General features: G+C 53.8%; 2 protein-coding genes and 1 non-coding gene across 3 annotated transcripts; 1 reads left to right on the top strand and 2 right to left on the bottom strand.

The window, feature by feature from the left end:
- Positions 1 to 1973: 1973 nt before the first annotated feature.
- On the bottom strand, positions 1974 to 4239 carry FAM89B (family with sequence similarity 89 member B). The gene is made up of 2 exons (XM_059147304.1): positions 3215 to 4239; positions 1974 to 2801 (listed from the first exon to the last, which is right to left on the bottom strand). The coding sequence occupies exons 1-2, from the start codon at positions 3512 to 3514 to the stop codon at positions 2523 to 2525; spliced, it is 579 nt and encodes a 192-aa protein (XP_059003287.1). The 5' UTR covers positions 3515 to 4239; the 3' UTR covers positions 1974 to 2522.
- Positions 4240 to 4386: 147 nt separating this feature from the next.
- Positions 4387 to 5738, bottom strand: ZNRD2 (zinc ribbon domain containing 2). Its single transcript, XM_059147295.1, has 4 exons — positions 5608 to 5738; positions 5360 to 5511; positions 5133 to 5217; positions 4387 to 4765 (listed from the first exon to the last, which is right to left on the bottom strand). The coding sequence occupies exons 1-4, from the start codon at positions 5624 to 5626 to the stop codon at positions 4422 to 4424; spliced, it is 600 nt and encodes a 199-aa protein (XP_059003278.1). The 5' UTR covers positions 5627 to 5738; the 3' UTR covers positions 4387 to 4421.
- A 6395-nt stretch (positions 5739 to 12133) lies between these two features.
- On the top strand, positions 12134 to 12206 carry TRNAW-CCA (transfer RNA tryptophan (anticodon CCA)). The gene has a single exon. It is a non-coding gene; the product is annotated as a tRNA-Trp (tRNA).
- The last annotated feature ends 296 nt before the right edge of the window (positions 12207 to 12502 follow it).

Raw genomic sequence — 12502 nt, 5'->3', positions numbered from 1 at the left:
GGCCGGGGCGAGAGCGGGGGGCGGGGCGGCCTGGCTTCCGGGGCCTCGCGCGGCGGCCGCTGTTGGGGCGGCAGCGGGGGAGGGGGGTGTGTGCCTGGGGGGCGTACCAAGGGGCCCGCCCGGACAGCACGGCCCGCTGATAGCGCGCGGAGGCGGTGTGGACGCGTGGGCCGGGGAGAGAGCTAACAGCAACTTGGTGCCGCCCTCAGGAGCACTGCCCGGGCCGCCACCCTTCCTGCCCGCAGCCCTGGGAGGTACGTACTGATTGACGATGGCCCCATTTCACAGGTGGGGGAAACAGAGCCCCAGAAAGAACAGACATGCTCAGGGCCACGCTGCGAATCTGGGCCAGAGCCATCTGTCAACACTGGGGTGGCAGACTCCTGCTGTCATCCAGGTCTTAGAGCAGAGTGAGGGGTCAACTCGAGTGTCCCTACCTTTGGGTAGCACGCATTTGCCAGTCACGGAAGACAGTCCCAACACCCCACAAGCAGCTGATTTCCAACAAGTGTGTGACTTTGGGCAAAGTACTAACATTCTGAGCCTCAGTTTCTACCTCTGTTAAATAGGGATAATTATAGTTCTGACTCTTACAGTCACTGAGAGTAGGAAATCTTGGGAAGCATTCCCTACATAGACTGGCTGATTTTCTGAGGTCTCATTAAACGGAATCCGTTATTGCAGACTGGAGGGAGGGAGGGAGAGAGAGAGAGAGAGAGAGAGTGTGTGTGTGTGTGTAAGCAGGAGCTTGGGCTACACACACACACACATTTACTCTACCTCTCCTAAGAAGCCTGCCCCAGGCATTAGCTGCCTCGTTCACACCTAGATCAGAGCCCTTATCGCCTACCAGCGGGCCCAGCATGCTAATGAGCACCTCCCGGTGTCAGGGCTGGAGTTAGGGAACTGCCCTGGGGGCAGCTCCTCAGCTTTCCCTCCCTGCCGGCACTAGGAAAGGTTTGTGAACGGACTGCAACCTGCTTAATAAATACTTGGTTTGAACAGCCTCTCTGACCTGCCAAGAGTGCCGACTGTTGTCTCCAGAGGCAAGGGACCGTGCGCAGGGTGTGGGGGTGAGCAGCCTGGAAGCCTAAGTGTGTAACCACGAGGTCCTCTCCTCTTCGTCTCAGGGAGCTGTAGGGGGTTTATGTGTGTGCCTGGAGGTCTGAACACCCACCATCCCCAAATGTGTAGGCTTCTTCCGGCGAGCCTGACACGTGGGTTTGTCTCCCAGGCCCAGCGGTGTGGTCCTCCGTAAGAGGAAGTCCCTCACACACAGGCCTAAAGTCTCCAAGTGCTGTTGGGGAGCCAGGCGGCCTGTACAAGAGTAAGTGCAGAATGGGAGTGTCTGGAACGTAGACGCTCCTCACCAGAGCTGGGTCTCCTGCCCCGGAGCGCAGGGCCCTGGTCCTTTCTCCCCGCCCCCTCGCCCAGGGCTTCTGTGGCCTCTGGGGAAGTGTGGGCCGTCGCCACCTCATCCCCTTCTGCCCCTGCAGCTGTTTCCTCCCACCCGAAGAGCACTCACTAGCTCCCGGGCGCATCCTGGAGGCGCCTTCCCCTCTCCCTCCGAAGGGCCCCTAGGCCCGCGGGCTCCGGCCCACCCATTTCCTGTGCCGCCCCAGCTCCGCCCCCACTTGGGGTGGAAAGTTTCTCCCAAGATAGGCGGCTCCTTCTCTTTCCTTCCCGGCCGGCCAGGAACGACCAAGGCGAGTTGGCGGGGCGGGGAGGGTAGGGCTCCCAGATCTCCGGCCAGAGGGGAAGTCACTCGCCCGCCGTCGCAGACCGCGGTGCTAGCTCGGCCAGGTCCGCATGTTCGCCAGCCGGGTAGGTGGAGGGAGGATTCGCACTCCCTCGTAGGCAAGCCTTTCTTCCACTCGGGGGTCTTCGGCGCCACCTGCCGGCGGAGCGCGGGACCGCACTTCCCAGAAACACCGCTATCTCCCCGCCCCAGAGCCAGGCATTCAGAACACAAGAACGCTGAGAGAGTATTTATTTACCTACGTGCCCAAGAGTCTGGCCCCTAAACTTAAATATCCAGCACGGAGCCTTGGCCCTCCCGGCCGTGGGTGGGTGCAAGAATGGGGATGCCCTGGTCTAGAGCAGTGGAGCCCAGGGACCAGAGGTGGGATGCCCCTGAGCCAGCAGCTGCCAATAGCAGCAAAAGGTGAAAAGGAGATGGGAACCAGGCACTCATCCCAATCCCAGAGACGTCAAGGGGAGTGCCAGATGCTTTGGGCCCCACCACCAGACAGCAGGTTGGCCAAGCTGGGGTGTACACATGTGAGAGGAGTGGAGGTTCGGTGCCATGGGCCAAGGCTGTAGCCCAGGTGCCTGCCCCAGTGCTAGCTAACCAGAGTCGGGAGAGAGGGCGTTGGCAATTTTACCTCTGAGGGGCCCAAAGGTTTGCCTTCTTGTGAAGTGAGGTGGAACAGGGAAAGCAGGCACTAGAAGTCTGAGTACTGACTACGGGCTGAGTTTCTGAGCCTTTTGCATGGGTGCGTGTTCCCCCCACCCCCAGCTCTTCAGAGGCTGATGTGAAAGGCATCCTGCAGCCACTGGTCCCGGGCATTGTGTGTCTGGGGCACAGTGAGGGGTGGCGGGTCCGGGGGCAGGCTGGCATCGGGAGGCTCATCGTCATCAGACAGGCCAGCATCAGGTGGATAAGAGCTGTCTGAGTGCAGGGAGGATGACAGGTCCTGGCACAGGCTCAAGTCTTGGCACAGGTGCTTATAGTCTTGGATTGACTCGTACAGGCCCCACAGCTGGCACAGCAGGGACATGTCCAGCTGCCGCAACCCCACCTGCAAAAGACTGAGGGTGGGCTGGGGTTGGGGTCCAGGCCACCCTCAGCCCTAGCCAATCTTCCTGCACCTCTCTAAGCAACAAACTTTTGTGGACAGCCAACGCCATCTACAAGCTGTAAATCTTTAGACAAGTCACTGACCCTCATCTGTAAAATAGGGGTAACATTTACCTAACAAGATGGAATAAAGTAACATGAGTAAAGCACTTAAAAAACACATGGTAACTACTGGCATAAACGGCAACTATAATCATTGTTACTGTAACCCCCTCTGACCCAACCCGCTTCTGCAGTTCTTCTGACGCTCAAGCCATGAGATCCGGGTTACGGGCCTCTGACTGCGCTCCGCCCCGGGACATTCATGCTCAACTGCAGCCCCCCGCCCAGCTGGCCCGGGGCCCAGCCGCTCACCATCTCCTTGCGCAGCGCTGCTAGTGCTGAGTCGAGATTGACAGGGCGACGCGGGCCGGGGGGACCGGCGGCGGGTCCCGCGTTGGTGGCGCCCGCAGCGTAGCGGGGCCCATCGGGGAGACGTGCCGCGCGGCTCAGCTCGTCGTGGATGCGGCTGCGCTGGCTGTAGACGCGCTCCAGCTCCCGCCACGAACCCCCGCTTGCGTTGAGTAGACCGCTGAGGCCGCGCGGTAGCGGAGGGAGCCCGGCTAGGGCGCAGCCAGCACCGCCCGGCGCCTCGGCCGAGGGCAGCCCATTCATGGCCCGGCCGGCGCGGATGGCGATGCTGCCTCTTTCCCTTCAACCCTCCGCCCGGGCCGCAGCCCGCAGGCCCCGCACCGCGCGGCCCCGCCGGCCGAGCCCAGCCGCCGCTCGCAGGCCGCGCTTTGTTCCTTCCCCGACTCCTCCGACTCCGCCCCTGCCCCACCCCCTTCGTATGGGCGGGGCCTCTCTTAAAAGGGCTACGGTGGTGGGACCACATCGCGAAAAGCTGAGAAAGGGAATGGGGTATCCACCAGAACGAAGCGAGAAAAAGGGGCGGGAAGAGACTGAAAGCGGCGAATGGGGTTCCTTAGCGGTTCTTCTTTGCTCCCCCCACAAAAATGTGTTTAATTATTCTGCTCAATTTTAACTCCCCAGGGAAAGGATCTAAGCCTGGGGGTGGGGAGTCAGGAAACTTGAGTTAAGTCCACACTGGGTCCCTAACGTGAAACCGGACGCCCTGTCAGTGTCTCGTGTCTGAGTACCTTGACTGGGCATGAGGTGGGTCAGGATGGTGGGATCAGAATGCTCAGGGGACAGAGAAGATACCAAAAGGGGCTGAAACCCAAAATCTCACTCAAGACTGGGAATTGAGCACTGGAGGGATGCCGCAGAGGTCCATCCCTCTTGTTCCTGCTTTTGAGGAGGCTATGACCTCCTCCTCGGACAAAAAGTATCATATAGTCCTCTCCCTCCCCCCTCATTCTGAGTGGGAGAAAGCAAGCACAAACAAGCCCAATGAATCTCTCAGGGCATCAAAGAGAGCAGACAGTGGTAGAGTAAGAGGCCAAAGGCAGGAAAAAGGCAAGTGGAGCTGGAGCTGGCATGCACACTCAGAACCAAGAAAAGAACAAACCACACAAGAGGACAGCTGTTTTTCTAGAGGGTTTTTCTCAGGAGGGGCCTTTCAGTGTTGCAGCTGCCGCAGGCTGCACAGAGCCTCAGCACAAGCCCGGATTAGGCTACACAGCTGGATGCTGGTCTCCAGGGAAGTGCTAGGGCCCAGCTCAGCTGAGGCCCAGGTCAGCTTCTGCAGAAGGGCCTCCTGTGTGCAGGCCAGGACATCTGCATTTGGAGGCACAACAGGAGGGGGCGGCCCCTGGGCTGCCTTGAGCCCTGCTGCAGCTCCCTCACAGTGCTCTGGACGGGGTACTGGGGGCTGAGGGGCTGGCCGCGAGCCGGAGGGGAGCTCCGAGGCGGAGGCAAGCTGGTGTTCCCGAGCTTGGGAGAGGGCAGCCTGGGCATTCAAAGCTAAAAGAGGAGAAAGTGGATGGAGTGGTCAGGAAGTCTGTCCCCCATCAGCCCTGGGCCACCTCCTCTCTACTGCTCTGGTCTTCCTATGCTTGAGATGTTTTTCCTTCCTCCGTTTTCTTCTTTGTGTCAGAGCTAGTCATGCCCTTCCTTCATCTCTCCCATTAGGACTATGCCCAACTGAGCTCAGACTCTTGATAGTGTCTGGCACACAGGTATTTAGTGCTTCTACTGAATGAATGGTCCTAGCCGAAAAGGGAAAGCGCCTTACCTCCGCCTCACCCACAGACTCCACTGTCACCTCCCAAACCTACTGTTTCTGGGCCTCTATCACCACGCAGCTTCTCCAAGCACATTCGCCCCTCACCCGGGTTATCTTTATCCACGTCTGAGTCGAGCTCCTGGCAAGCCACGCAGTAGATTTTCCGCTGTTTATCTTGGAGGAGGATCGTCTAGAAGCAGAAAGCACGCGGGCACGGATGAGACACAGGGTGAGATGCAGGGCGATGGGGTCCAGAGGGGAGAGTCGGGGAAGGGCCGGGCGGCCTGGTCCGCGGTCCCAACCCGGATCCCACGTCCTGAGTGTCTCCTCACCCCGCAGTCCGCGCACGTCTCGCCCAGCATGCGGTAACCACGCAGCAGGTAGTCGCCCATGAGCCGGGAGATGCGATCCTGTCGCTCCCTTCGCGCTTGCAGAACCTTCGTCTCCGCTTCGGTTGGGGGTTCCCAGGAGAAATCGTCGACTTCTGGGGGAAGAGGGGCACAAGAGACAGAGGGGTCTTTGCCGAGCGGGCTACCTCCTGCACCCCGCAACCATAGGCCCCCACAGCCCAAACCCTCACCAGCACCGTTCAGAGCCATGTTGCCGTTGTCGCCACTAGGCTCACCGGACGTGACGTACAAGCAGAGCGCTTTCCGCTCGGCTCCGCCCCCTCTTTTTAGGCCCAGGATGAGGGCGGAAATGGCGCCTCTCAGACGTCAAGTTGCCCGTAGTGGGGCGTGTCTGCTGCTGGAGCTCACGGCCTGTGGGCGAGCTCCTCCGCGCCAACCGGGTAGACGAACTTTGGGCTCGCTGGGCCGCAGGGCGGGAGTCTCCGGGCTAACGCCGCTCGGGTCGCAGGACCTGAAAGTGGCTGCGCGGGGTCGCCCTTCCTGCCGCAGATGGGGACCACTTGGTTTGAGAAATCCCCGCTGGCCTCCATCTCCCCCTTGGATTTCCCTTTCCGCACAAGTGGGCCCCGGGGCAGGCTGGGCAGTGGCGTAATCAACAACACCCCTGATGATAACAAGTGGCCCCTTGCGCCCCCGTGCAGCCTCTTCCGTCGTCAGTGCTTCTCACTTAACCCGCAAGACCGGCCAGGCGGGGGGTCGTCCTCCCTTTCTGTACCTTTCAGCCTATTTCAAGACACCCTCACCCTCTTCTGCATGTTCGGAGGCCCAGTCGGCCGATCTCCTTAACCCCAAGGCCTGGGACAGATGCGAAGTCCGCCCCTCACTTTTTTTTTTTTTTTTTTTTTTAATCTAAGTCCTCCAAACGCGGGCCGGCTGATGAGCACTGTACCGGGCATGTGCAGGTCGGGGTCCAGCGGCCGCGGAGCGCTTCCCGCGGGTCGGTGAAGCTGAATGATCTAGAATAGTTATGATTATGGCCATTATGCTGTTTTTTAGGTGGGTTTCTGTTAAAATTACTCGTGCTCCCTGAACACTGGACTCGATTTCCGCCCCCCCCCCCAACCTTCTGTGTTCTTTTTCTTTAAGCATCCTCTCCCTTATTAGGTTTGGAGAAGCCAGATGGGGTAGGCAATGGTGCCCTAAAGTGTAGCCTGAAGGGCCTTAGGGCGGTTCACAGGGCAGGGGAGAAGGAGCTAGGATTTAGACACCCCCCGCCCCCGTAATCTCATTGGCAACCTCCTCCTTTAACTAGACAGCACATGCTTCTGCATTCTTACCTGGAGGTTGAACGCCCTTCTCCTGGCCCCATCTTCCTTGTACATAGATTGCCTGAAACTGCTATTTTCTGACCCTTGCTGCCGTCTGCTTACTTGGAGAGCCCTGTGCCCCTCTTCACTGTCTCCATCTACTGGCAGGTTCTAGGGCAGCAGTGCTCCTGACTCTGGGCCTGACCCTAGGTAAGTTATGCCAAGCTGACTAGAGGACCTCTTGAACTCTAGCCGGCATGTACAGACCCTCCAGGTCCATACTGTCTTCAGCTCCCAGTCCCATCCTAAATTTCTCAGTGCACCTTCGGTCACCGTCATGGCCAGTATCCACTCAGCCAACAGCTATTCTTCCTGGCACCAACTAAGACCCTGGCACTCCTCCTTCTGTTTAATCCCTATCATTTACTCCTCATGCCAACCTTATCGGGAAGGTACTACTGTTATCCCCACTTTGCAGAACAGGAAACAATTATTTTAAAACATAAATCAGGGGACGCTTGGGTGGCACAGTCAGTTAAGCGTCTGCCTTCAGCTCAGGTCATGATCCCAGGGTCCTGGGATCATGTTCTACATTGCCCTTCTTGCTTGGGGAGAGCCTGCTTCTCCCTCTGCCCGCCACTCCTCCTGCTTGTGCTCTCTCTTTCTCCCTCTCTCCAACAAAATAAACAAAATCTTCAAAAATAAATAAGCGAATAAATAAATAAATAAACAAACATAAATCAAGGGGTACTTGGGTGGCACAATCAGTTGAGTATCAGACTTTTGGTGTTGGTAAGGTCGTGACCTTGGGGTTGTGGGATCAAACCTACATGGGGCTCTGCACTCAGCTCCCTCTCCCTCTGCCCCTTCCCACTGTGCTCTCACTTAACCGGCAAGACTCTCTCTCTCTCTCTCAAATAAATAATAAATAAATCTTTAAAACATAAATCAAGTCAGGGGCGCCTGGGTAGCTCAGTGAGTTAAGCCTCTGCCTTGGGCTCAGGTCATGATCTCAGGGTCCTGGAATTGAGCCCCGCATCGGGCTCTCTGCTCAGCGGGGAGCCTGCTTCCCCCACTCTCTCTGCCTGCCTCTCTGCCTACTTGTGATCTCTGCCTGTCAAATAAATAAAGAAAGAATTTAAAAAAACATAAATCGGGTCATACCACTCTTTTGCTCGAAACTCTCCGGCATCTCCCAATCACCCTTAGACAAAAATCCAAAGTCCTTACTGTGGTCTCCAAGGTCCTACAGCTCTGGCTCCTGGCCCCCCTCAACCCTTCCCACCCTCCCCACAATCCTGTCCCACTGCTCAAGGGAATTGCCATCATCTTTCTCCCCTCAGAGCCCCGCCATGCCTCAAGTTCTGCAGGAAGATGGACAAGACACAGGCCTGGAATCATATTGGCCCGGGTTTGATCCCGGATCCACTGCTTACTGGCTCTGTCACCGGGAGTAATTCACTTCACTTCCCTGGACTTCAATTCCTCATCTGTGAAACCAAGTCAGTTAAATACCTACTTGGCAGGGCTGCCATGAGGATTTAGTGAGATGTGAGGAGTGAGGCGGTAGGAGACCACTGATCACCGCCTCTCTCACGTGAATACAGGTGTAGTGAGCGGAGACATTACCTTGGTTCCAGACTGTCTTTTGCTGGATGTTTGTATAGTGGACAGCCTTGGACAGTAGAGACAACTCGCCCCTCTGAAGCAAAGGGCTGGCGTATTACTGCCCCTTATAAAACACCTAGATGCCCCCAGCTCAGAGTCCCTCCAGGCACCTATAGGAGTCCGGCCGCCTTGCTTTGGCAAGACTTGAGGGGAAGGGGAAGGGACCGATATGCTCACATTCATGACACTTGTGTGCTGTAATAAAGTTCTTTAAAAAAAAAAAAAAAAAGATATGGGGCGCCTGGGTGGCTCAGTGGGTTGGGCCTCTGCCTTCGGCTCAGGTCATGATCTCACGGTCCTGGGATCGAGTCCCGCATCGGGCTCTCTGCTGGCCAGGGAGCCTGCTTCCTCCCCTCTCTCTCTGCCTGCCTCTCTGCCTACTTGTGATCTCTCTCTGTCAAATGAGTAAGTAAAATCTTTAAAAAAAAAAAAGATTTAAAAAAAAGAAAAGATTTTATTTATTCATTTAACAGAGAGAGGCACAGTGAGAGAGAACACAAGGAAGAGGGAGAGGGAGCAGCAGGCTTCCCGCTGAGCAGGGAGCCCGATGAGGGACTCGATCTCAGGACCCCGGGATCACAACCCAAGCCTAAGGCAGACACTTAACGGCTGAGCTACCCAGGCCCCCTGAGTAATAAAGTCCTTCATCTCTTACTCAAAAGTCTCACGTTTTCTGCCGGTAGCCACAAAATTGTATCCCCATAACTTGTTTATTTGAAAGTAGGGTGAAATGAGAGACCTTACCACAGTTCTTGACTGTTTGGGCATGGGGGATGAGATGTTGACAGAAACATGGTTTTCAGGGGCGCCTGGGTGGCTCAGTGGGTTAAAGCCTCTGCCTTCGGCTCAGGTCATGATCCCAGGAGCCTGGGATCGAGCCCCGCATCGGGCTCTCTGCTCTGCAGGGAGCCTGCCCCCCCCCTCTGCCTGCCTCTCTTCCTACTTGTGATTTCTCCCTCTCTGTCAAATAAATAAAATCTTAAAAAAAAAAAAAAAAAGAAACATGGTTTTCAGTATGAGGACCTCAGGGGTTTACTAACAAGTTCTGAGGGAAGACCAAGGGAATCAGCAGCACACATGTTGACCAGATTGAATAATCAACCAAGCAGTAAGGGGTCTTCAACTTTATTTCCTGTTCATGAGAACAAATTGGGGAGGTAGTTACCAGCAGAGTACCCGGATATCGATTCAAGGTCAACTGCCAGACATCGCCCAGGAGTTACTAACACTCCTCCGGGTAGAACTGGGGAGTGGAGGGGTCACCCTCAGGTCCGCCCCATCGTAACAACCAATCCTAAGACTCATCTAGGGCATACAGAAGTTTCTGTCCCCTTTCAGACAGCACACACACACTAAACATGAATGGAGGGAAATTTACTACCACTACAGACAAAAACCAGATGAATCATTAGAATTTTGCTGGCTCACTTGGGAGGTGAGGGGGAGGACATGTGCTGCTTGTTAAGGGAGAATAAAAACAGCTGAGCCATCTTGCCACTCAGTCCTTCCTACTGTCTGTCATGCCAATCTTATACCCACTCCAAGATGACAGTAAAAGGTCTCAGGGTTTTTTGTTTGTTTGTTTGGTTGGTTGGTTTGGTTTTTTCCCTTCCAGGGAGTCCTGGCTGCTTATATAAGGGAGATTTATCCCACTCAGGGAGACTCTCTTGAGACAGACCAACTCCCATAGAAAACCACAGATGAGTCATTGATTACTCTTAGTGTTCTTATCGTCTTAGTTTGGGTTTACAACGCTGCTCAAAGGTGACCCAAAGAAATCCAGTTAAATTCTTGCTATCAGCCCCACTTAGGAAACGCTCCTAGCCCTTATATTAAAACCAGGCAAAAACAGATGTTATTATCACAGTCAGACAGAAATAGCTTCTATCAAGGTAGACTCCTTTAAAAGAAAAGTCACAGCGCGTGACTCAAGCCCAAGTAAGGACAGACATCTATAGAGCACTCCACCCAACACTAGTGGAATGCATATCCTCAAGCATACATGGAACATTCTCCAGAATAGAGTATATGTTAAACCATAAAGCAAGTCTCAATAAACTTAAAAGGGCTGGAATCATACAGAATATGTTCTCATACCACAATGCAATGAAACTAGAAATAACAGGAGGAAACTGGGGAAATTCACAAATACGTGGAAATTAAACAACACACTCTTAAATAACTAATGGGTCATAGAAGAAATCACAGGGGAAATTAGAAGCTTCTTTAAGATTTATTTTAAAAATCTTTAAAAACACAACAAACCCAGAACTTACAAGTTGCAACCAAAGCAGTGCTTAGAGGGAAATTTATAGTTGTCAAATCTTACATTTATAAAAAGAAAAGACCTAAAATCAGTAACTTAAATATCCACCTTAAGAACGTAGAAAAAGAAGGACAAGCTAAACCCAAAGCGAGCAAAAGGAAGGCTGTAATGAAGATTAGAAAAAATCAGCTAACCTACAAGTTCAACGAAAAGATCAACGAAATTGACAAACCTTCATCTATATGGACCAACTCAAGCCCAGCTTAGCCAAAGGGCATGAACCTTGCAGGTCCAACTGGAAAGCAAGTTGTGTTTGTTACATGATGTGTTTGCTACAAGATGTGTTTGCAACATCCAGGAGTACCTAAATGCCAGGTAGATAATGTCAGCAATAGTAACCCTACCACCCAATAGAAAGTTTTGGATGGTAACATTTTCAGCTAACTGTGGAAACAAATCAGAGTGGACCAGTTTAGATCACTTATGTAGATGCCCATGCTAAAGGGTCATTCTCTAATGAGACTGACAGAAATCAGGCTGTTGGTTGATCCTGCATTGTCCAGATTGTCTCCATTTCTGCCTGGATCCCTCAACATACCAGACATGACCACAGGTCCGCCATCATAGAATTGGCACAAAATAAGGGACTCTGGGGGCGCCTGGGTGGCTCAGTGGGTTAAAACCTCTGCCTTCGGCTCAGGTCATGATCCCAGGCTCCTGGGATCGAGCTCCACATCAGGCTCCCTGCTCAGCAGTGAGCCTGCTTCCCCCTCTCACTCTCTGCCTGCCTCTCTGCCTACTTGTGATCTCTGTCTGTCAAATAAATAAATAAAATCTTAAAAAAAGAAAATAAGGGACTCTGTGCTTCTGGTGCCACTCCACGCCAGACTTGTGATTCCTGGCAACGTTCATCTGTTTTTCCTGGGACTAGAGAGGCCAGAGTATATGCCGTGTTGCCTCTGTTGACTCCTGAGGTGTTGAATACATAGAACCTTTCACTCCCTCTTGGGGCTATCGGTGATGCCTCACACTTTTGTGGTTACACGGGTGCTGCTCCAGTCCAACCAGCTAACTGCGGCCACATCATTGTGGTTCTTGATACTAATCTGTGTTTTTAACTTTCTGGATGATTTGATCTAGCAACAGGGTGACTTTTATCCCAAAAGCCACTCCATAATGGGCTTATAGTCTAGGGATATGGTTGCCCTTCCAAACCTTCTCTCAACCCCAGGCATTGGGTGTTGAAGTAACCTCCTCAAATATAAACTCAAAAAGCATGTGACTCTTGATCTCAGGGTCATGAGTTCAAGTCCCACGTTGGGGGTAGAGTTTACTTAAAACAAAACCTCAGGAAAATTTCTGGCCCTCCCTCCTGGTCTACACACCTCAATACAGCAGTTCATTCCCTGAATGTGGCTGTGCCCAGGATGGAGCCATCTCCCTTTGGTCAGGTCCTTTGTCATGATCAGGATGAGAGGGGTGGAGCTTAGACCAGTTTTAAAAATTCACTGGAGTGCCTAGTTGGCTCAGTCAGTAGAGCATGGGACTCCAAATCTCGGGGTTGTGAGTTCGAGCCCCACACTGGGTATAGAGATTACTTACATAAAAATTCAGACCTCTACACTCACCATTCCTAGATGTAGGATTCTTTCTTTCCCCTAACACTGGCCCCAGCCTGACTGGTGCATCTCCTGGGTGGAAGCTCAGTCAAAAAGGGGCCTACAATCGTGGGTCAACCACCTAGTTTCTCTTGTTGGGCTTCATGGGCCTGGATCATGAGAATAAGAGGAGTGCTCTGTGCGTACCTCTCTGAGTCCCCGGAAGTGGCCCTCATGTAGACTGGGGGACATGATGAGTCCATGTAAGTTGTTTTTTTGTTTTGTT

Source organism: Mustela lutreola, chromosome 1 (assembly GCF_030435805.1).
Source record: "Mustela lutreola isolate mMusLut2 chromosome 1, mMusLut2.pri, whole genome shotgun sequence".
Taxonomy (NCBI): Eukaryota; Metazoa; Chordata; class Mammalia; order Carnivora; family Mustelidae; genus Mustela; species Mustela lutreola.
The sequence above is the reverse complement of the archived record's forward strand: the minus strand, read 5'-3'. Positions and strand labels throughout refer to the sequence as shown.

Coding starts and splice junctions, on each gene's coding strand:
- FAM89B (XM_059147304.1), bottom strand. CDS start 3,514: ATGAATGGGCTGCCCTCGGCCGAGGCGCCGGGCGGTGCTGGCTGCGCC. Junction 2,802..3,214: donor CAGCGCTGCGCAAGGAGATG/GTGAGCGGCTGG, acceptor AGTCTTTTGCAG/GTGGGGTTGCGGCAGCTGGA.
- ZNRD2 (XM_059147295.1), bottom strand. Junction 5,218..5,359: donor AGACGTGCGCGGACTGCGGG/GTGAGGAGACAC, acceptor TTCTGCTTCTAG/ACGATCCTCCTCCAAGATAA. Junction 4,766..5,132: donor CGTGGATAAAGATAACCCGG/GTGAGGGGCGAA, acceptor CTCCTCTTTTAG/CTTTGAATGCCCAGGCTGCC.